A 24,909-nucleotide genomic window follows, 5' to 3' on the forward strand; every position below is an offset into this window, starting at 1 on the left:
GAGCCCAGGATCCGGAGGGAGAAATATCCTGATGCTGGGTCGCCTGGGCTTGAATGGTGTTTCCTGCACACCACCACCTTCCTTCAGGGCAGGCAGGGAACTACAGCTGCCTTGTTTTCTATGTGCCAGCTGGGTTCTGATGGGTCCGGCAGCCCCTAATCGCGGCCAGCAGTACTGCAGCCCATTTCTGTGGGGGAAATTAATTTCTGCAAAATTCTGCATTGTGCACTGGTGCAGAATTCCCCCAGGAATATCACGTGAGAAATTGTAGATGCATTGGTTTTGTTTGGGCAAAATTAGGGGCATTGCGGTGGTTTTAGCACAAAAAGGATTTATAGTGTTGATTCAGAAATTATTGGGTGAGGTTCTGTGGCCTGTGTAATGCAGGAGGTCAGAATAGATGATTATAATGGTCCGTTCTGTCTTGAAAATCTATTAATTAAAATAAGGCTGAGTATAGAAAACAAAGTACAACCTTACCTATGGAGAGAGTGCAGTCTCCCCATAATAACTGTAGCTTTATGGTAGCAATGTGCAAAAATTCATGTTGCTGCTGGAAGCATATTTGCAGGACACAGGATCACCCTATCAGAACTGGGATATTGCCATAAGATGATAGATTTATTCATTAAGTAGGACTATACTAAACCACATAATGATGCATCAGTATTTGTTACAGAGATCACCTTCAGATTTTATCAGATATTGATTGGAACACATTTCAGTATACAAATGTCCTAATGAAAATACACACAATATTGTGTTGAACCAATTAGGGCTGCATGTAGCCTTTTAGGCACAGCCCAGCCTTGGAGTAGTGTGGACTGCCTAGTGGGAGCACCAGAAGACATTGTTCCTCTGGAAGGCATTCCCTTGCATGTCTAGGCAGCACTGCTGGTTGGTGTGGAATAGAGTGACAAAGAGTAGCATGGTTTATGTCCACTTTGTGGTAATGTATGCCCCAAGAGATGCTAGCAAGGAGCACTCCCATCATCATTCAGGACAGCATAGGTATTGCAGTTCTGGTGTGACCCTGTACAGGGTGTGCCCTTTTTACTCCCTTGTGTATGTGCCAGCCACAGTCTGGTCTTCAGTTTTATCTGCTCTTTTTGTCTCCTTTCATGCTGTCCTTTACTCTTGGAAACAGCCTCCTAATGAATGTGCTGAAAACGCATCCGTTCCATGTAGCCTGACAGCAATAAAGCCCCTATGCCACTTTGTCTACTGTACCTGTTCACACTTTTACATTCTCAGTCAAGTGTATTCTATTTTGTTTTTGCTTGCTTACAACTGTACCTGTTGTAAAGTATCAGGTACAACAATAACACTATCCAAATGATAAATAATTCTAAGAGTGGGTCTAGAGAAAGTAGAGAAGGAAGTGTTGTTTACTACTTCTCATAACACAAGAACTAGGGGTCAAATGAAATTAATAGACAGCAGGTTTAAAACAAATAAAAGGAAGTATTTCTTCACACAACACACAGTCAACCTGTGGAACTCCTTGCCAGAGGATGTTGTGAAGACCAAGACCATAACAGGGTTCAAAAAAGAACTAGATAAATTCATGAAGGAGGATAGGTCCATCAATGGCTATTAGCCAGGGTGGGCAGGAATGGTGTCCCTAGCCTCTGTTTGCCAGAAGCTGGGAATGGGCGACAGGGGATGGATTACTTGATGATAACCTGTTCTTTTCATTCCCTCTGGGGCACCTGACATTGGCCATGGTCGGAAGACAGCATACTGGGCTAGATGGACCTTTGGTCTGACTCAGTAGGGGCCGGTCTTATGTTCTATCTTGACAGGTGCTTAGCACCCCAACTATGGCACAAGGATGAGGTTCAGGATATCTGGGTTCAATTCCTATCTTTGGCAAGTATCTCCTGTGTGACCTTGGGCAAGTCACATAGGGTGGGATTTTCAAAAGCACGTAGATTTGGCCTAACTCTGCTCCCATTGGGAGTTTTACCATTGACTTCAGAGAAGTAAAGCTGGGCCAACAGTGGGCATCTTTGAAAATCCCATCTTTAAACTCTGTGCTTCAGTTCCCCATCTGTCAAAAGGGAATAATATTATTTCCTTTCTACCACCCTTTGCCTAGCTTGTCTATGTAGATTGTACTCTCTGGGGAAAATATTGCCCCAGCACAACATGGGCTTGCTCTTAGTTGGGATTTCTAGGCGCTACAGTGAAGAAGAATAATTCAGTGTTGTCAATCCTTTCCGTTATAACATGTCTTGTGATATTTGGTGTTTTGCTTAAAGTCCAAGCACCTGGAGCCAGAGGATGATGTGAGAGACTCTGTTTTCATTTTAAAAAAGGTAAATGTCTAATCCTCGGGAGAAATCGAGAAAAGCTTGAAAATATTCCCCCAAGGACTCAAAAACCAGACAGCAAATAAAAAGAACCCCAAACTGATTAGTTGTAAATATCTCATGATTTGGAGTGTGTGTGTATGGAGGCGGGGAGGGTCTGACTTCTGATTTTTGAATGATTGGGGTTGACAATATTGAAAACTACAAAGTATGAACACATTCTAATCACATTGAACTCAATGCAAGTTAAGAGCATTCAGGTCTTTGTGGGATCAGCTCATTTATGACTAGATTTCTCTGTACCAAAACTTATTGCTTTAAACCTTCTGGCGTGAGACTGCAAGCCCTTCGTCGTATTGTAAAACACTAAGTACATAGATGGTGCTGTCTAACTAATAAGAAGTCAGTGGCAATGACATCAGGATATAACAGGTGAGACTGGAAAGACGTGAAAACAAAGCTATGGACATGCAAGTGCCATAAACAGTAATCATGAGAAAATGATGGTTAAACAGCTAGCAACTTAGATTCCCTGACTCTCAATGTGGATTGTACTCTAAACAGTCACATAAACAACACACATGTCCTAGCATCATAAAGCTATGGGTGCCTCTCTGTGAGTGCTTCTCTGTAGGGGAGAGGTGAATATAGAAAAGTTCAGCTACAACCACATGTCCACTGGATCACCTGGTCTGCAGTGATTTTACTTGCCACATGCAACTGCATTAACATATGAGCATCCTGCTGGCTTCCCCTCCTTATTCATCTCCCCTGCGAGAGCACACACAGGTACATACACTCTCCTGAGTCTGACATCACTTCATTCATACCTCAATTACAGAACAATCTAGAGAGGTAGTTCATTTAAACTGGAAAAAATAGGGGGGTGGATTCCCCCTAACTTATTTAGACCTTTCTGAAATATTTCACAATAAAGTAAACATTTCATTTAGACACTAGCACTTGACCTAAATCTGAGTCCCTGCTTGTTTATTTAAAGGTCGCTTCAGCCGACTCTTATATTTCAGTGTTTTTGTTTAATTTACTGAACATCCCTACTGAACATCCTGTCCCCCTTTTCAGATCTCAATGGTGCAGTCCATTTTGACATTCAGCTAGAGAACCTGTCTGCTTCATCAACTGCAGAGAGAGAGCGAGAGAGCTGTCTCCTGGGTCCTGAAGCCCACGAAATCATTACCCTTTGCACCCATCCCATCAACCAAAGAACTATATAAATTCATCTGCTAAGGACACAATCAGGTCAAATTCTGCCTGATATTTGGGCTTTATCAGAATCCTAAAAGCAATCAAATATTCCCATGATTTAAAATTATTCAAAAAAGATGGGGGGTGGGGGAGGAGAGAGATTGCAAACACTGCTGGGGAATGTTTACTTTTAACTTCTAAGTAGTGCAGTGGTCTGTGGTCCCCTGGGGTCTGCAGACTGTGTCTAAGATTTCCAAAGGGGTCCGCACCTCCATTCAAATTTGTTAGGGGGGCCACAAATGGAAAAAAGGTTGAAAACCACTGAACTAGAGCACCCTTGTGTTGGAGCATGACCCTGGAGGTGAAAATGACTAATTACAAAAGTGAAAGTGACCAGTATCAGTGCTTAAACTGAAGGAGGGGGAAACGCAGCATAGAAGGAATTGTTTGCTAATAAAGAAAAAAAAGGGGGGTTTGTAAAATAATTCAGGAAGTTTGTCTTCACATATTATTTTTAACCTGACAGCATCTCTTTAAATTGTTTTGTGGGTACAACTGTGGGTACAGCTGAGATGTAGGGGGTGAGGGAAATGAAGGGGGGAAGGGTAATGTGTGATGTGTAACATACATAACTATAAATATATATTTTAGTGCTACCAACCCTACCTCCCTACGTATTTATAGTGTGTCCATCACTGCTGTATCTAGGGACCTGCACTAACCAGGCTGAGTTTTCTGGCCAGTCATGTATGTTAGGATGTGCACGAGGCTGAACAGTGGTTGCCGGAGCAAAATCTGACTGAGGAACGATTATCTGCAAAGTTAATTGAAGGAAATTATTCACATTAGTAGTAGTGGGGAAGGGAGGGGGAGAGAATTTGATTGGGACAGTTGATCTAATGATCTTCCCCTCACCCCCAGGTGATTTCCTGTCACAAAGGAAAGAAATGTTAATCAGTTTCAAATCCAATCTCCAAAAAAATGTGCTGTAAGCTTTGTTCTGGTATTAGCAGTACTTAATGTTTCCTGTGATGTATATGTTTTTACCACTCTAACGTGAAAATCGTGGGTAAGGTCATTAGCAGCTTCCAGTGATGGGAGACTGGGCAGCGTGTCTCATTCAAAGCCATAAAGGAAGTGAACGTGATTAGATGCCAAAGAAGCTAATACTCAGGAGTGATTCCCTTAATGCTGCAACCTCGTCTAGATTATTTTACCTCCCAGTTTTTGCATGAGTCAGACTGTCTTGTTCTAAACGGCGGAGGATTTTCTAGCTCGGGGGCTACGTTTGCACTTGCACGAGGTATATGCATGTCACTGTGAGCAAGCAGAGGCTAAACTCTACACAGACGGGCACTAAGACCGCAACGCCTCCATTTCCTCTCAGGGTGGATGCAGAAGCTGAGAGGAGGAGACCTCCAGACACGGGTGGAGAAGGATAGGAAGAGGAGAAAAGCAATGCGAAATCAAGGATATAGCTGAGAGAGACAGGAAGAGAGGGGGAGAGAGAAAGGGGCGATTGAAGGGAAGATACGCAGGGGAAAAGATCTTTAGATAGTATATTTATTTTTAGACATAGGAAGGCATCCCCCAGAAGATTGGTCCAATGAACATGTCAGTGTTGACTTTGCAAGAATACGAATTTGAAAAGCAATTCAACGAGAATGAAGCCATCCAGTGGATGCAAGAGAATTGGTAGGTGATGGTTAATGTAGTATTTACCAGTAGCTACTGTAGCTCTCTCTCTGAGCATGTGTGTTTTATATCTATGGATGGATTAGACATAATTGACTACAGGGTAATCGCTGAGCCAGTCTCTGGATATTACTGGCTCCGATGAGGTGCAGTGGTGTGTGTGTGTATGTATATATAAACATACATATATTGTGTGCATATGCACATTAGAGTGTGTGTGAATTATTCCAGTGACATAACAAACCACACAATAAAAGCTCAAGGATACTAATATTGAGAGACTGCCCTGTTTTTCTAATTTTAAAAAGTTATATAACACCGATGGCATTCCCACTAATAAAATATTTTTTATAATGAGATAAAACGATTCCCTGCGACCTCCTTCCATTTTACTTTTGTTCCTCTTTCCTCGTTCGCTGTTGTACCCCTACCTTTGCCATCTCCCTTATGCCCTTCTTTTCTCCTTGCAACTCCTTTCTGTACGTGTGCCCCATTTCCTCTTTCAGGGTCTCTCCCCCCGTCCTCCCTTCCCACTGATCCAGTTACCTCCTTCCAACTCTAACGCAGAAGAACAAGTTAAAAACAAAACACAAGGAACTGTCGAGTCCCCTGCTTCAAATACAACTTAAACTGCCTCCACGCTATTAACTTTTTATGCATGTCTGTATCGGGGGAGATCTTCAGTGACCTGGACTGATCAGAAAAAAGAGAAAAGTTAAACTGCGTAGGGGCAGGCGGGGAACTCGTGCAGGAAAAGTTCCCGTGCCGGGCACATCATGTCTGCGGTGGGTGCCTGACAATCCAGGCACTGGAGGGTACAGCCAGCCAGCCAGAGCATGGAGTCGCCCGGCAGGGTTTGCAAAGTGCATGTGTATTCGCCGGGAGGATGTGTGAGCACAAACAAACGCTGGGTCCTCTAGGTGGAGGATTGGAGCCAGAAAAAGCCTGTGGCGAGGTCTGCCCAGACACCGGCCGGCGGCATGCACGGAGCGCGAGCTCGCCGGCGAGACTGTCTCGTTCACAACCACAACCCCCCCCCCCCCCCGGTCTCTCTTTGATGAGATGGAGTGAGCGGGAGACGCTACCGGGTCGCTGCAGACAGTGCGCACGCTCTGCTGCTGCTGCTGCTGCTGCTGCGATTTTAGGGAGCGGGGCTTTCCTCTCTGCCCGGGCGCCGAGGGGCCGGCTGGCGGGCGGGTCTCGCTGGCTGGCCTGCTGCCGCCGCCGGCCGGGACTGCAGAGCCGCCATCCCCCGGGCGCTCGGACTCACACACACACGTGCGCCTCTCTCCAGTGCTCGCTCGCCTCCCTTTCAAATCTTCCACGCCGCCTCCCGCTCCCGCTCCCTCCCAGGGCTGGACTGTGGCACATCATCGCCCCGTTCGCTGCCGCATTTAACCCTCCTTCTCCCCCGGCGCCTCACGCCGGGGCCTAGGCTGGGGGGATGGCGAGGGGGCCCTGCTCTGGTGCCCGGGGCTGGGGGTGTCCATAGCTGAGCTGAGGCGGCTGCCTCTGTTCCTCGCCGTGGAAGCAGCTGGAGGCTGGGGTACCTCGATAGCAGCAGCAGCAGCAGCGCCGTGCGAGAGGGAGGCGGGAGGAAGAGAAACCATTGCAACCCCCGAAATGGCAGAATTGCCAGCCCCCAGCTTAAAAAATCATGAGTGGGGACCCCCAAAATGATGACCGCCTTGAAACCAGGAGTAAGGCTAAGCTTTTATCACAGATATTTTTTAGTAAAAGTCAGGACAGGTCACGGGCAATCAAGTAAAATTCTGGGAAGCCATGGCCTGGCCTTTTACTAAAAATATCTGTGAAAAAAAATGGGGATCTGCCATCCCCACACTGCCTGCAGTGGGGCAGCTGTGCGACTGCTAGGAGCTCCGGGGTCCCCTGCTGCCCAGGCTTGGGAGTGGGGCCCCTGCCACTTGCAGCAGCTGGACGCTGCAGGGGACCCCTGCCACCCACAGGTCCAGGGGCCTGCAGTGGCTTGGAGCTCGGGCTCCCAGAGGCAGCGGGGGTACCCCATAGCTCCCTGCCCCCACAGGTGGTGGGGCAACCTACAGCTCCTGACCGCCACAGGCTGAAGTCACAGAGATCACTGGAAGTCACGGATTCCGTGACTTCTGCAACCTCCATGACTAAATCGTAGCCTGACTCATGAGACTTAAAACTCATTAATAATAAATGTTGGGTTCTTTCTATGTGCCTTCTCGTTTCTCCCACCTTTAGGCTGCACTTGGGTCACTTAAGTTTTTCTGGGCAACCAAGACAGCTAGAAACTTCTTTTGTGTAGGACATGAAAGCCAAGAGTCTCACCTCATCACATGCTTACAGGACCTGTGGCTTTAACAGACACACCAAATATCATGAGTCTCATTATAAAATCAACACTAAAGTGGCCAGGTGAAAAGCAAAGCCCCCAGTGCAAGGCTTGGAGCCTCCCACCACCTCCTCTGCTGCTGCGCTTTGATTGTGTGTGATTGTCCCCTGTGTCAACTTCCCCTGTCCTGCACCCCCTTCTCTCTCCCAGCTTCCTGTACCTCTCATCCCATACCCTCTGCATCTGCCTTCCAGTGCACACTGTGCCCTTCATTCCTTCACCCTCTGCATTTACCTCCCGCTTTGTGCCAGACTTTCGCCCTTCTTTCCCTCTCCCTTTGCCCCTTATGCTTGCTTGTTTTGCTGCGCTCTGCCCCCAAACCTCTCATTTATTTGTCTCTGTGCTGCATCCTTCCCCTCATATCCTGTGTCCCATCCCTTCGCTCCTTTACCAGGCACTCCCCTCACATCCCCTGCCATCTCTCTTCTCATCCTGCTACCCCAGTGAGTAACTTCCCTGTTTCCCCGGGGGTGATAGATGAGGGATAGGAACCAGCTACAAGCTAAGGCTGCACATCCTGGGTTTGCTAGGCCGAATGATCCAAGGCCCTCACTGGGGTACCAGGGATGCTTCTGGGATAGCTCAGTGGCATATGTGGTTTCTAGAACAGCAATGAATTAAAATGACCATTAAATGCTTTGGCTTCTCTGTTCACCTGCAGGAGAGATGATTAGGGAAATTAGCTCCTGAAGGGTACCTTTTTGAGGCACTCTGTTCAGCCTGATTCTTTGTTTTGCCTTTGTTTGTTTTTATTTTCTTAGATCTTAAAAATCTTATTAGGGTTAGTAGCTCTGGTTCTTGTTCTTTTTGTTCTCTGTCTCTGCTCCTGGAGAAACTTATCCTCATGATGTAACATTTCAGTAAAGGAGTGGAGGCAGGGATAGTCAATGGGCGGATTGCAGGCCAAATCTGGACCTCCAGATGCTTTTGAACAGACTGCAAAATCTTTTTATTTACTTATTATCATTATTGTTATTATTTTTGTATTATTTTCTCTGAAGTCTGCACCTTGATTATACCTTGACAAAAAAATAATTGATTACCCTGGGGTGGAGGAAATTGTTGCCTCAGTAAATACTTTCATAAGCCCACTAGGGAAATTGTGTGGCCTAATGAATTAATTCATGACTGGAAGTCAGGCTCCTGTGATCTCTTCTTGGTTCTGCTACATTTCATTATGTGGCCATCACATTGAGGAAATTGCATAACCACGGTGTGCCTCAGTTTCCCCAGGTGTAACAGGGGGATAATATTGCTTGCATAACTACCTGATTGATGCTTTGAAGATTAATTAGCTAATGTTTGTACATTGCTTTGAAGATGTAAAGTGTTGTATAAGTGCTAGATAATATTAAAATCCCCTTAAGTGCCTCAGTTTACTGCAAAGGTTTGCTTGCTGCAATTCCAATAATATTAAGCTCCCAACTCTCTAGATTCAAGGCAGGGGGGACAAACATTTTCATGCTATTACTTTATAGTTGAAGAGATTCGGTCATCCGTGTGTGAACTTCTCAATCTAACTTCATCTGTTTTAAGGGCATTGATGAATTAAGACCTCCAGTTCATATTAAACTGTAGGAGGAGAGATTTGCTCAGGTTTGAGAATATTATTGAAAATGAAATGGAGTCATGTCCATTGAGATGCTTTCTGCCTTGTGAGTGTTCCCTTGGAAATGCTAGTAAAAATTCTTTGTTGTTAAAGTAGATGATAAACCTATTCAGGAAATACAACTCCCTAACAAAACAATTAATTGTGTTTCCAGTGTTTTAATTTTTAAGAGAACTTATGTGATAAAATTCAGTAGGTAAAGAGCATGAGGAAAGGCCTCTTTATCTCCCACCAGAGTGACATAATGGGATTTCTATACACAAATTAAGGATAGTAAATGGCTTCTTGACTTTGTTATAGGCTTGATATGAAGTTGTCTGGACCAGTGTAATTAACATAAGGGCCTTAAAATAGGCATATTAAAAAGCATGTTTCAGGGATAAACATGTTTGGTTTTGTAGCAAATGCAAATATCAGTGGAATAAGCAAAATTGTTGCTTTAAAAAAAAATCAAGACATTCCACTGGTGGGAGGCTTTATACTAGAGATTGCAATAGTCTTTTAAGTTAGAATACATCATCATCACCATAACATGGAGGTAGAAAAAAGATCAAATAGGTATGGCATTTATTCCATGTTAGAAATGTATCTTGATATCTTACCAGGCTACCTAAATAAGATAAATCTGCAATGTTTTAAATGATTATTCTGAATGGATAGAGTGAAAAGGACCTAGGGAATTTACTGTGTCTGCATTTTGGATAGCATGTTTGGAATCTAAATAGTTTATAGAATTTTATTCATACAAAGACTCAGCACAGAAGTTGAAGCCTACAGGAGAGTATGGCAAAAGTAGCTTTACACCCTTTCATGCCTTCTGGATTCTGGGCCACTTCAGTGACTAAAATGTCCCTCTACAATGGCCCATCTTGGGCTGCCCAGGGACTGTGATGCAATCCAGAATCCTCATAGCAACAAGCACTATTGGCATGCTCTCACTCTCCAACTATGCCTCCAGCACGCTGCGGGGGGGAATTAATGGAGTTCCACTGACATATAGTGGGAGTAACCATGGTTTAACTCGAGATGTTCTTATTTTACTTCATGAAGACCCTGATCCTGCAATGAGGCCCATGGGTGGAGTGCTGTGCGGATGCAGTCCCATTGAAATCTGGGCTAAATTGGCAATGTAGTAAATAGCATAGTGTTTTTAAATGCAGGCAAAATGAATGATGTTTTTTGTGATCTGTATGAGCTAATATTTGTGTTTCTGTTAACATGTGTGTATGTATAATGTAACTCCATCCCTCCAGCTATCCCCACAAAATCTCTGGTTCTTTCCCACTTAAAAATTAATTGAGAATGATTTTTCTGGCTGCCAAACAAAGACCTGACAATGCATCACCCACTGGAGGTGAGATTACTGACTCAGCAGTTAATTTACAGAATCACACAGTGCTTTTTAGGGCCAGTAGGCCCACTTGTTATAATAAAATCTTACTTCACTTAATGATGTATGTTTTTTTACATATTGCTGGTGGTTTTTAAAAAAAATACCAAACTATACCTTGCTCTGCCTATACTTTAGGAATGTTGACTTCAGCGGGAGCAAGATTGGGCCCAGTACTTGTTAAGATGATTTCTTAAATTATTCAACCCCCTGCCCCCCCCCCCAATTCTTGAAAAGAAAAAAGGGAGGGGGATATAGGAAATTAGCAAAATCTGCAGACTCTTGCTTCTCTAGCTAAACAGCTGCATGAGGAGTGAATACATTTTTACTTTTTTGTGTCAGGTAGAACGTACATATAAATGATTTATTTAAAGAAAATTTATATTGCAGTCAGATGTACTGTGAAATGGATTCTAGAGCTGGGTTTCTAGTTTACAGCTGCAGTCAGTGAGGTAGCAAAATTGGTCAGTGATTGGAAAAAATGATAGAAATTAACTGAGTGAGCAATAAATCCTCACTCTTTCTTTCCTTGTACTCCTACAGACTGCCAGGTTTATGCCAGCAGCACTAAATGACAGTTGCTCCTGTTGTAATTGTCTAGCCAATAATAATTATCTTCTGATGTCTGCTGACACTGTGTTCACCAATAGGAAAGCCTGAGGTCTGTGCTGACTGCTCGGAGATTATGTATGTGAGGTTACGTCATGAGAGGGTTTGCCTAAAATGACACACAAACTTTTCCCCTGTCTGTTCTGTGGAACCTTGTACAGTCCGTATAGTGATGTATACTACCAGTAGATGCTTCTCAAACTGTTTCTTTTTCCAGGTTTGCTTATTTCTGAAATGATTTACTCTCTTTAAAACAAACAAACAAACAAATATATATATATATATATATATATATATATATATATATATATATATATATATATATACAGGCCAATATCTGCTCTCATTTAACACCTTGCAAACCAGATGGAGTTCCAGGTATAAGTAAGAGCAGCATTTCGTCCTAACTCTGTAAGTTATTTTGCTACAAATGTTCTTTGGAGTATATTATAGAAGAGAGCTGTTTAATAAGAAAGCTTTTGTACAAAATGAAACACTGTGTGAAGTAAGCCAGTCATTTATTTAATGAGCACAGGCAACTCAGATTTGTAAACCTGAGACCAATAGAAATGTTTCTGCAATTTAAAAACAAATTCCCATGGCTGCAATTGTTTTTAACCCTTTATTGTCTGAAACTGTAACATTGTAGCACTGAGTGTGATTACAAACAAACTTGAATCTAACAGTTGATTTTTCAGAGTCAAAGCTGGGGGAAGTGTAAAAATAAAGAGCCGTAGACGTTGATAACTCAATTGGATTTTTAAAATTCATTTACTTTTAATAATTTGCATAAGCACCACACTAAAGAAATATGTGTTGTTCACACATGGAGCCAGTTTTTCTGGTCTGCTCAACCCAGGTCGAAGGTTGAGGGCATGTATGGAGGGCAGAGATGGGTTTAAGCCACTTTTGTGTTCCCACAATCCTGGGCAGAGCCTATCCTCTGGCATAAATTATAATCATAGCTATGTAGGCCTGGAAGGGACATCATTAAGTCATATAGTTCAGTTTCCTGCACTGAGACAGCACTAAGTATTATTTAGATGTTCTGTGACAAGAGTTTGTCTAACCTCTAAGCGATGGAGATTCCACAACCACCCTGGGTAATTTGTTTCAGTGCTTAACTACACTTACAGTTAGGAAGTTTTTTCCTAATCTAAAATTTCCTTGTTGCAGTTTAATGCCATTACTACTTGTCCTGTCTTCAGTGGCTAAGGAGAACAATTTATCACCCTCTTCTTTATAACAACCTTTTACATACTTCAAAACTGTTATCTTGTCACTCCTCAGTTTTCTCTTCTCCAGACTAAACAAACCCAATTTTTTCAATCTTTCCTCAGAGGTCATGCTTTCTAGACCTATAATTATTTTTGTTGCACTCCTCTGAACTTTCTCCAGTTTGTCCACATCTTTCCCAAAGTATGGTGTCCATAACTGGACACTGTACTCCAGTTGAGGCCTTATCTGTGCTGAGGAGAGCGGAAGAACTTCTTGTGTCTTTCTTATAATACTCCTTGTGATGGGTTGGATCACAGAACCCCCCTTGGGAGCTGCCACCCGATGTGCCAAGACTACTTCTATCCCTGCTTTCCCTGACAGTTTAGGACTCCAGCACCCCGTCTTGCTGAGCAAGACACTCCCATCTTCTCCAACACAGACCCAGGGTCTGAATTACTTGCCCCAAAGCTGCACCTGAAAGCAGCTAACAGAAGTGTGCTTGTCTTTAACACTCAGATGCCCAACTCCCAATGGGGTCTAAACCCAAATAAATCCGTTTTACAAAGCATATACAGGATAAACTCAAATTGTTCACTGTAGCGGGCCGGTGTGGCTCCCCTCCTCCCCGGAGAGGGTTGAGCCCCGGACACAGGAAGGGGCGGGGCTACAGCAGGGTGAGCCCGCCCCTCAGAGGGTCAGGCGGCGACCCGGAAGAATAAAAGCCGGGCCTCCCAGCTCAGTCAGCTCTCAGCCACCGGGGAGAGCAGACCTGCCTGAGGGAGCTCCTACCGGAGGAACCACTGGAGCCCCGAGCGACTGCCTGGACTGGACGGAGAGCACCCTACCTCGCTCCTGGGAAGACCAGCCGGAGCTCCCCCGCGCCACCTACGACGAGGAGCCCGGGGGAACGCCCCAGCTGCCATGCTGTTACCCCGAGGAGCCCCCGGGGCAGGATTGGCTGGACTTCCCTAAGGACCTACCAGACCTACCCCCCAGCCCAGGTTGGGACGAGCCCATGCAGTGGGACTTCCCGGGGCGAGACGCCGTGGACCAGGTAGGCCAAGAGGGGGATAGTGGAAGTGGCCCGGGGGCAGCTGACCTCAGTCAGGCTGCTGACCAGACTGAACCCATGTCAGTGTGTTGCGGTCAGGATCCCCACTGACCGGCAGCGGTGAGGACCGCTGCCTAGGGCCCCGGGCCGGGACACAGTGGAGTGGGTGGGCCTGTGTCCCCCCCTGCCACCCCACTCACGGGTGGCAGTTGTCCCCCTCTACCTACTGGCTCAGCCTGCCGCAAAAGGCCTGAGCCCCTGTACTGTTTGTTACTGGCTCAGCCTGCCACAAGAGGCCTGAGCCCCTGTACTGTTTGCTACTGGCTCAGCCTGCCACAAAAGGCCTGAGCCCCTATACTGTTGTTACTGGCTCAGCCTGCTACCCAAGGCCTGAGCCCCTGTACTGTTTGTTACTGGCTCAGCCTGCTACCAAGGCCTGAGCCCCTGTACTGCTTGCTACTGGCTCAGCCTGCCACAAGAGGCCTGAGCCCCTGTACTGCTTGCTACTGGCTCAGCCTGCCACAAGAGGCCTGAGCCCCTGTACTGCTTGCTACTGGCTCAGCCTGCCACAAGAGGCCTGAGCCCCTGTACTGTTTGTTACTGGCTCAGCCTGCCACAAAAGGCCTGAGCCCCTATACTGTTGTTACTGGCTCAGCCTGCCACAAAAGGCCTGAGCCCCTGTACTGTTTGTTACTGGCTCAGCCTGCTACCAAAGGCCTGAGACCTATTTAGACTGTTTGTCGCCCAGCCCCTGCACCAGGGGGCCTGGGCCTGTCCTAGCCTTAAAGAGACAGGACAGAACCCCTGTGAGACAAGCGGGCCGGTGTGGCTCCCCTCCTCCCCTCAGAGGGTTGAGCCCCGGACCCACCTGTTACATTCACCCTCTATAACACTGATAGAGAGAGATGTACAGTTGTTTGATCCCCCAGGTATTAATACATACTCTGAGTTAATTAATAAGTAAAAAGTGATTTGATTAAATACAGAAAGTAGGATTTAAGTGGTTCCAAGTAGTAACAAACAGAACAAGGTAAGTCACCAAGCAAAATAAAATAAAATGTGCAAATCTATGTCTAATCAAACTGAATACAAATAATTTCACCCTCAGAGAAGCTTCAGTAAGTTTTTTCCTCAGCCTGGACACCTTCCAGGCCTGGGCACAATTCTTTCCTCTGGTACAGCTCTTGTTCCAGCTCAGGTGGTAGCTGGGGGATTCTTCATGATGGCTCCTCTCCCCTCACTTTGTTCTGTTCCACTCCTTTATATATCTTTTGCATAAGGCGGGAATCCTTTGTCCCTCTCTGGGTTTCCACTCTCTCCTTCTCAATGGAAAGACACCAGGTTAAAGATGGATTCCAGTTCAGGTGACATGATCACATGTCACTGCAAGACTTCATTGCTCACTTGCCAGCACACACATATACAGGAAGACTTACACGTAAAACACACCCATCTGCAGACAATTGTCCTGGTTAATGGAAGTCATCAAGATTCCAAACCACCATTAATGGCCCACACTTTGCATAATTACAATAGGCCCTCAGAGTTAAAGTTCATATTTGTAGTTTCAGATACAAATCATCAAATAGGATGATTACACTCAGTAGATAATAAGCTTTGTAATGATACCTTACAAGAGACCTTTTGCATGAAGCATATTCTAGTTACATATTATTCACTCTATCAATTTTTTATGAAATCATATAGACTGCAACATCACACTCCTACTAATACACCCCAGAATGATGTTTGCCTTTTTTTTTTTTTGCAATAGTATTACATTGTTGACTCATATTTAGCTTGTGATCCACTATAACCCCCCAGATCCTTTCCCACAGTACTCCTTCCTAGGCAGCCATTTTCCATTTTGTAAGTGTGCAACTGATTATTCCTTCCTAAGTGTGGTACTTTGCATATCTCATTAGTGAATTTCATGCTATATATTTCAGATCATTTCTCCAGTTTGTCAGGATCATTTTGAATTTTAATCCTGTCCTCCAAAGCTTTTGCAATCCCGAGTCCCAGCGTGTAATTGGCTGCAAACTTTATAAGTGTACTCTCTATGCTGCTATCCAGATCACTTATGAAGTTATTGAATAGAACTGAACCCAGGATAGATCCTGCAGGACTTAACGTCGAGCAAACTGAAGGTTGTTCTAACTTGTGTGTCCCACTCTCCATGGTTCCCGGAGGTCATTCCAACTGCCAGGGAAGGCCAAAGTATAAGGATACCTCATTGACTCCACCATTCTCAAGAAAAGCCCCCTGCACTAGGGACAGAGAGGGGTGATGCTGGAAAGCCGCTGTGCCAGCTGTTTGGGATTCTCTTTGCACAAGTGTAATCTTTAGCGTGGATCTGCCAGCTTTACAGCTATGTTATGCCCCTGGAGCCTGGTAAAGCAATTACAGTGAGGCCAAGAATTTAGTTTAAGATTTTTAAAATTACCGTGTTCCTTTAAATAAACTCAAATTCCTGGATTGTAAATATATATATTCAACATTCATCATAGTTTGCCCAGCCCTTTGTGAAATGCACTCAGCATTATCCATTATTGTTGTTTATTTGTGTATTACAGTAGCAACTAGAGCTCTCAAAGAAGGATGGGGGAACTATTATGCTAAGCCATGTGCAGTCATGCAGTAAAAGCAATACTTTCACCCAAAAACTTACAAGTGGATCAAACAAAAAAGTAGCATGGGAGGTGGAAAGGAGAATGAGGTAATAGTGTGAGCATCGTTTCACATACCCTAGTGGTTTGCCTTCCAAGTGCAAGATGAATTTAAAACCGTGCTATATTAAAGCACATCAGTAGGCACGGAACAACTAAGAAAAGGTTTCTATTGCCCTTAAAAAACTAAAAATCACACAGGTCATTGTCATTATAGGCCTGATTCTGAAATTCTGACCCTGGCAAATGGAGCAGGTCCTAGACAATGTAAAAAACAAACAGAAACCAGAAATGATAACATGATAATAGAATAAGGTATACGTTCTAATAAATGGCTGCGCACACAAATCTCCACATTTCCACCCAACGGTTCATGTGGTGGTGTGTGTGTGTCAGAGAGAAACTGAGGCTTGCTTTGGTAATATTCCTTGCCTGAGTTATTGCTAAGTATGAGACCAATCCGTCTCTTTGTTACCTTGAGTGGAGAGCACCATCATCCAGCAGAATACTCTGGTGATGCAGAAATAGGGGGAGTGCAAAGTCCGCTGCATTGTCTCCACCCCACTGGCACCCTCAGCAAAAGGCCAGTCTGCTGGAGCTCCTTCGGGGTTAAGGCTACCTGGAGTTGCCAGGGATGGAGCTAGGGAAGAATGACAATGGATGGCATTTCAGAGACAGTCTCTTTATTGGGGATGTTTGTAGGTAGTTGTGTGTATGTGCGGCAAATACCAGTGTTTGCAAAGAGTTGAGAAAAATATTAAGAAGAAAAATCCTAACTCTCAAGATATGTGTCAACATCTGTAACTAGGCTAACTTAAACTTACCACTGTAGCCCGTGGCCTCCTGTTCACTCCATGCCCATGGTGTTTGAACACATCCCTCATGTGGCATCATTAATTTTTAAGTTTCTGAGAGCCAAGACTTCATCTTCTATTTGTCTGTAAAGCACCATTCACACTTATAATGCTGTAGAAATAATAGAGTAATAACGATGGGCAGGATTTCAAAAGTGCCCAAGTGACTCTGGACCCTGCTTCCATCTGCAAAACTGACTTAGGAGCAGTCTCCTAAATACCCCGTATCACTTTTGAAAATGGGTTGTAGGGTCATAAGTCGCTTATGTGCTTTTGAAAACTGTTACCCAATACCATCACCTAAGCAAATGCTGCTAGAAGCAGGGTGCAGGGAGGGGATTTCTGCAAGCATAGCTTTATTAGCCAATGGCGACATGGATTCCACGGGAGTCATGCTGTCTGAGTGGGAGAGGTGGGAAAGGAGCAATGTGGAGAGGCTTATTCTCCTCAGGACTGAAATGTGTCTTCCCCGTGGATCCTAGGTTTGAAAGCAATGCTCCCTGCCTCGTCCCTGCCCCTGCAAACCCCTCTTAGTTGCGGGGAGGATCTGTTGGAAACTGCAAAGTGAAACTCATGAATTTCTTGCCCCACCAATAACCCTCCCCCTGGAGGTAATATTTGGTCATAAAGATCCATTCTAATATTTTGTACATATACACATGCACTTTGAATTACCTGCTTAGTTCTCAGCTAGGATTGTGGGGGGGGAGGGGTTTGACATATTTTGTGTATTGTTTTGGCTTTCCAATATATGATGTGCAACCTTGTAATGAAATGTAGGACAGATTGGGCTATGTGGGCATTTGAAAACTGATATAATTTCTAGTTATGAGATGATCCCTCTATTTTGTCTACTGTGGTGAAAGTGTCAATCCACATGCATAATTTAAATGGGACCTTCTGTACCCAAGATCAGGGTTTCTCAATCTTTTTCTTTCTAGCCCCCCCCCCCCCACATGCTATAAAAACTCAATGGCCCACCTGTATCACAACTGTTTTTCTGCATATGAAAGCGAGGCAGGCGTTAGGGGGTAGCAAGCAGGGCAATTGCCCAAGGATGCATGCCACAGAGGCCCCCGCAAAGCTACATTTCTTAGACTTCAGCCCTGAGTGGTGGGGCTCAGAGCCCCGGGCTTCAGCCCCATGAAGTGGGCCTTTGGCTTTCTGCCCTGGACTCCAGCAAGTCTAATGCTGGCCTCCTGAAACCTACTCGTGTTCCCCCAGGGGGCCCTGGACCCCGGGTTGAGAACCACTGCCTTAGATAAATGCATTAGGTACAAGGAGCAGTCACTCATTTCTTTTTTAAAGGTCAGTCCCACATGTTAAGAAAAACAGGTGTATATGAGCATGCTTGAGCTGTTGTTAGCAGTTAGTTTGTTATGTTAGTCATGAATTTTGACTACTCTCAGGCCTGGTCTACACTAGGACTTTAATTCGAATTTAGCAGCGTTAATTCGAACTAACCGCTCAACCGTCCACACCAGGAAGCCATTTAATTCGAACTAGAGGGCTCGTTAGTTCGAATTTGGTACTCCACCCCGACAGGTGGAGTAACGCTAAATTCGACATGGCTAGCTCGAATTAGGCTAGGTGTGGATGCAAATCGAACTTAGTAGCTCCGGGAGCTATCCCACAGTGCACCACTCTGTTGACGCTCTGGACAGCAGTCCGAGCTTGGATTCTCTGACCAGCCACACAGGAAATGACCCGGGAAAATTTGAATTCATTTTCCTGTCTGGGCACTTTGAATCTGACGTCCTGGCTGGACATCGGGGCGAGCTCCGCAGCACCTGCAATGATGCAGAGCTCTCCAGCAGAGGAGTTCATGTTATCTGTGAATAGAAAGAGGGACCCAGCATAGACTGACTGGGAACTCTTCGATCTGATCGGTGTGTGGGGCGAGGAGTCTGTGCTTTCGGAGCTGCGCTCCAAAACAGGGAATGCGAAGACCTACGAGAAGGTCTCCAAAGCCATGAGAGACAGAGGATACAGGCGGGATGCAACACAGCGCCGCGTGAAAATCAAGGACCCCAGACAAGGCTACCAAAAAATCAAAGCGGCAAACGGACGCTACGGAGCCTGCCACCACTGCCCCACCAGTGACCGTGGACTCTGACGATGGGACAGTGTCGACGGCCAGTTCCTCGGTGATGTTCGCGGACGGGGAAGATGAGGAAGGGTTTGTGGAGGACGAGGCAGGCGAGAGCGCTTACAACGATGGTTTCCCCGACAGCCAGGATCTATTCATCACCGTCACGGAGATCCCCCAACAACCCTCCCCGGCCATTAACCCGGACCCTGAATCAGGGGAAGGAGCAGTCGGTAAGTGCTGTAACCATGTTAACTTTTATTCTTAATATAACAGGAATCTGAAGTGTGTGAGAAGGAGGTCTCTCTATATATGGTGATAGAACAGAAATCCTCCTGGGAGATCTCCACGAAGCTCTCCTTCCGTTAATCGATAAGCATCAGCAGGAGGTTCCTGAGGAGAGCTGCCTTATTGGGTGCTCCGTGATAGCACCGTTTTCCGCGCGAGGCTTTCATGCGGTATTCAGGGAGCATTGCCTCCCATTGCACGGCTGCATCGGGCCCTGGTTCGTGCTAGCTTTCACGCAGCATGCGCTCTCTATCTCCTTCAGTGACCCTCCTCAGGGTGATCTCGCTCGGAGACTCCTGCATCTAATTAGGTTAATTACTGTAATTTTACGCCTGGTCCAAAGTATTTTTAAAAAATCTAAGGACAGACGGCATAGCACAGACTCAGCACGCAGCTGCGTGATGAGCGTAACGGAAAGCCAAAGAATATAATGGACGCTCATGGAGGGAGGGGGGAATGAGGACGCAAGGTATCCCACAGTTCCTGCTGTCTCCGAAAAGTATTTGCATTCTTGGATGAGCTCCAAATGCTTCTAGGGTCAAACACAGTGTCTGCGGTGGGTCAGGGCATAGTTCGGCAATTTGCGCACACACCCCTCCCACCACCAGAAGTGAAAACAATCCTCTGTTGACTCTTTTACATGTCACCCTATCTTTACTGAATGCTGCAGATAGACGCGATGGTGCAGCACTCAACACCAACATCCTTGCTCCCCCCACGCTATGGATGGCTGATGGTGCAATATGGCTGGTATCCGTCCTCATCATCAGCCTATTGGCACATGGGGCAGTGCAAAAGGGCTGGTAACCATGCCGACTAGTATCAGTAAGGTCGATCAAGGGCGCCTGTCCCTAATTTTTGATGGCTGATGGTACAATATGGCTGGTAACCGTCCTCATCATTGCAACAGGGGGCTGAGCTCCATCAGCCCCCACCCTTCATTGTAAATAAAAGATTCAACTGCCCCTGGACTAGCAGAGGGATGATGGGCTCCTTCATCCACACTCCTTAATGTCCTGCCTGGACTATCATTGCAGCTGGAGGCTTCCTTCCACTCATTTCTCACAAACAAGTCACTGTGTCTTATTCCTGCATTCTTTATTACTTCATCACACAAGTGGTGGGACAATGGTATGGTAGCCCAGGAAGGCTGGGGTAAGAACGGAATGAACAGGTGGTGTTGTTGCAGGAGCACCCCCTGTGAATAGCATACAGCTCATAATTTATGCAGGATCGGACACAGAGCAGCTGTGCTCTCTGGTGCTATGATACAGTGGTTCTCTAGTACACTTGCCCATAATCTAGGCAGGACTGATTCTATTTTTAGGTACCAAAAAGGAGGGATTGACTCAGGGAGTCATTCCCAATTTTTGCTTTTGCGCCCCTGGCTGCTCGGCCAGGGGCACTTATGACAGCCCCAAATGGGGCAGTGCAAAAGGACAGGTAACCATGCCCATCTTATTACCATCTTATTACCAATTTATGGTATGGTTGATGGTACAATATGGCTGGTAACCATCTCTGCTGTCATGCAAAAGCAAAAGCATGCTGCTGTGTAGCGCTGCTTGCCCGCCTCTGTCAGCGGCATCTAGTACACATACGGTGACATACACAAAAGGCAAAACAGTGTCCATGGTTGCCACGCTATGGCGTATGCCAGGGCAATTCTGGGAAAACGGGCTTGAAATGATTGTCTGCCGTTGCTTTCCCGGAGGAAGGAATGACTGGCGACATTTACCCAGAATCCACCGCGAAAATGATTTGTGCCCCAGCAGGCACAGGGGTCTCAACCCAGAATTCCCAGAGACAGCCTAGACTCAGTTAATTGTTCGCAAAAATGTATCTCTGCAAGGAATTCACTCCCTGTTTCCCATCTCACAGCTTCCACTGTCTCCAGACCTGCCACAGCATCCCCCTCGCAGAGGCTGGCAAAGATTAGGCGGCGAAAGAAAAAGACAAGGGACAAGATGTTCGAGGAACGTATGGGCTGCTACCTAGCAGAGGCGGACCAGCAGAGCCAGTGGAGGGAGACCGTCTCTCTGTGCCAGCGCTCACACAGCGAACGGGAGGAGAGGTGGCGTGAGGAAGACAAGCAGGCGACTGAAACAATGCTTGGACTAGTGAGGGAGCACACGGACACGCTCAGGCGCCTTGTGGATGTTCTGCAGGACCGCAGGAGGACAGAGCAGGAGGACAGAGCCCCCCTGCAGTGTATCTGCAACCGCCCTCCCCCGCCACAAAGTCCCATACCCCCCTCACCGAAAATAATCAGGAGGAGGGGCGGCCGGGGACGTGAATACTGTCACTGCACCACAGCACAGTGCTCAAGTACCCAAAAGCTCTCATACCCTATATTTGCCGAAGTCCTTCACTTCCAGACTCACAGTAGTCCCAATCCCAGTCCCATCCCCTAACTGTCTACTTAATTAATAAAAATGCTTTGCTGTTAATTACTGTTTCCGTTATGTTTTTTCAAAGAAGACTGTGTTCGAATGTGGGGCGTGGGGAAGGGGGTGGTTAATTGCATAGGACAGTCACCTTTCCCAGGGTACAGACACGGGGGCAGGATCAGCAGCGGGTCACACACACGGTGCAGTCAGTAGGCAACCTGGTTGGTTTTTGGAGGTGGTTTCAAGGATCTGTGTGGGCGGGGGAGATGTGACTTTGCAGCGGGGGAGGGCGGTTACAGATCTTATACAGCGGTCCTTGTCCTGGACCGCTGAGTCACGCAGCTGAGGAATCTGTATCCGTCCTCCTCCACCACAAGGTCACATATCCGCCCGCACACAGAATTCCATAAAGAGGGATGGCAGGCTCCGTTGAAAGAAGCATTCCGGCACTGCGGACCGCTCTAGGAGCAGGAGCCTGTCATTCCTTGAGTTTAGAGGCGGTCTTTACATCACCGCACACCCTACCCAGCACAGCCTGCGTCCCAGTTTCAACCCTTTCATGAACAGTCATGAATAAAGAAACCTTTGTTAAGTAATAATGGGACATGTATTTTATTTTTACACGTGTGCTGGAAGTGGGGGTAACGGGGTGAACGGGGTATGTAACGGAAGAGGAGAGTCAACAGTAACTGGGTAAAGAAACAGGGGCAGGTTCAGCTTCTCTGTAAAGAAACTGAACAGTCACAGGTCACGCTGCTCGCTGCTCGCTGGTATTTGAAGAGTTCCTTGTCGCTGTCCCAGGCGCCTGTATAGGGCTTCATGAGCAAGTGCATTAGCGGGCAGGCTGGGTCCCCGAGGATGACTATAGGCATCTGCACATCCACAACAGTTATTTCGTGGTCCGGGAAGAAACTACCTTCCTGCAGGCGTCTGAGCAGCCCACAGTTCCTGAAAACACACGCATCATGAACCTTGCCCGGCCACCCGACGTTGATGTTTGTAAAACGTCCCCTATGGTCCCCCAGTGCTTGCAGCACCATTGAAAAGTAGCCCAATTTCTCAGCAGCTGACTGTGGAAGACGTGGACGATAAAGTGCGAGGAGGAGAAAACGGCGATGATCGCAGCGGGCTCCGTGCTTGCAGTGCTGTGGCGTCCGCGCTGTCACTGACCAGAAAAGTGCACGAACAGATTGCCCGCAGGCGCTTTCCCGGAGGGAGGGAGGGAGGTTGTGATTGACGGTTCAATGACGACACTTACCCAAAACCACCCTCGACACATTTTTTCCCCCAGCAGGCATTGGGGGCTCTACCCAGCATTCCAATGGGCAGCGGGGAGTGCGGGAACTGTGGGATAGCTTCCCACAGTGCACCGCTTCCAAAGTCGACGCTGGCCCCATGAATGTGGACTCAGAAATTCGAATTAGTGTATTTAGTATGGATACACAAATTCGACTTCATAAGGTCGAATCCACAAATTCGAACTAAGTTGATTCGAAATAGTCTTGTAGTGTAGACAAGGCCTCAGGTATTGCACAATATACCACTCATGAGTTTCAATTTTTAATCAAACCGTAACAATGTACCACATTTACTTAGGTTGATGTATTCTTTTTTCCCTCTGTTAGTATTTCTAATAATGCATTTACAGTTATCAACCCTTTGCAACCTGGCAATCCTTAACATCTCTCATATACAATCAGCAAATACTACGAACAAAGGAGATTATTCTTTCTTACTGCCTATAATAAATAGATACAGTCTGATTAAATTCTAATGCAGCAATATGACTAGGGAGATAATGCAGGCAGACTAGTAATTTGTTAGGCTGCAGTCACCTAGTGAACTCTGTGGGAGCAGACTTCTGTTTTCAGTTGGGTTCCGTGTGAACATGGGTGCACTCACATAGAGTTCATTGCAGGATCAGGACTGTCGCTTATTATGTTTATACACTACCTAGCACAGTGGGGCCCTGACCTGGTTGAGGCCACTAGGTGCTACTGTGATATAAATAAAGTGTTCGTGATGTCCAGTGGGCCTGTTGGTCCTTATTAATGCAGAACCTGATCCTGCTTCCGTTGACTTCAGGGAGAGAAAGATCTGGCCTATGATTTGCTGCTTGAAGTTAGCTGCTGGGTCAGGAATCTCATCTCCAATGAGCAGTGTGTTTCCAAGCCTTTGTTTGACAACTGAAGAAGCCCCTCTTAGTTCACTCCTTCTGGGGACGGGGTAAAGGAACAGTAGTTTTTGCCCTGGTAGGACTTTACTGCAAGTAAATTTGCACCTATAATGATCACAGTTACCAGAGTGTAACTGGGGGAGAACGACAACAAAGATTTTGAGCCAAAGATAGTGAAAAATGGAGGGCAGAAAAGAAAGAGTACATGTCATGATTAAGACTATGATTTAGTCATGGACAGGTTACGGGAAATAAACAAAAAATCACAGCCCATGACCTGTCCATGACTTATACCAGGGGTAGGCAACCTATGGCACGCATGCTGAAGGCAGCCCATGAGCCGATTTTCAGTGGCACTCACACTGTCTGGATCCTGGCCACTGGTCTGGGGGGCTCTGCATTTTAATTTAATTTTAAATGAAGCTTCTTAAACATTTTTAAAACCTTATTTACTTTACATACAATAGTTTGGTTATATATTATAGACTTATAGAAAGAGACCTTCTAAAATGTATGACTGGCACACGAAACCTTAAATTAGAGTGAATAATGGAGACTCGAAACACCACTTCTGAAAGGTTGCTGACCTCTGACTAAATCTTGGGAGGGGTCACTACTGGGGGGGGTCACTACTGGGGTGGGTGCCCCAGGGGCCACGGCTGAGTGGGTGGGCCGGAGCCAGCTGCACCAGCTGCCAGAGCCGCTGAGGAGCGGCTGCTCTGGCCACCTGGGAACTGCTGCCGGGGGCTGCTGACAGTGGCTGCTCTCAGCGACCGCTGCCGGGTGCTGCCTGGAGACCGCTGCTGGGGGCTGACCAGAGACCACTGCCAGGGGCTGCCGACAGCAACTGCTCCAGCCACCATGGGACCACTGCATTGGGCCGCTGATAGCGGCTTCTCTGGCCACCCCCTGGGACTGCTGCTCAGGTGGTCGCTGGGGCCTGCCACACCGCCCGCTGCTCGGGCAGTCT

General features: G+C 46.4%; 1 protein-coding gene across 3 annotated transcripts in view; it reads left to right on the forward strand.

Moving 5' to 3' along the window:
* The first annotated feature begins 4,960 nt into the window (after positions 1-4,960).
* ELOVL6 (ELOVL fatty acid elongase 6) overlaps positions 4,961-24,909 on the forward strand; it is a 131,978-nt gene continuing 112,029 nt past the window's right edge. For all 3 annotated transcript variants that reach the window (XM_045018842.1, XM_045018843.1, XM_045018844.1), the window contains exon 1: positions 4,961-5,216. In XM_045018842.1, coding sequence (XP_044874777.1) covers positions 5,128-5,216 — 89 coding nt within the window. In that variant the 5' untranslated portion in view covers positions 4,961-5,127. The remainder of the gene's footprint in view (positions 5,217-24,909) is intronic.

Source organism: Mauremys mutica, chromosome 5 (genome assembly GCF_020497125.1).
Source record: "Mauremys mutica isolate MM-2020 ecotype Southern chromosome 5, ASM2049712v1, whole genome shotgun sequence".
Classification (NCBI taxonomy): domain Eukaryota; kingdom Metazoa; phylum Chordata; order Testudines; family Geoemydidae; genus Mauremys; species Mauremys mutica.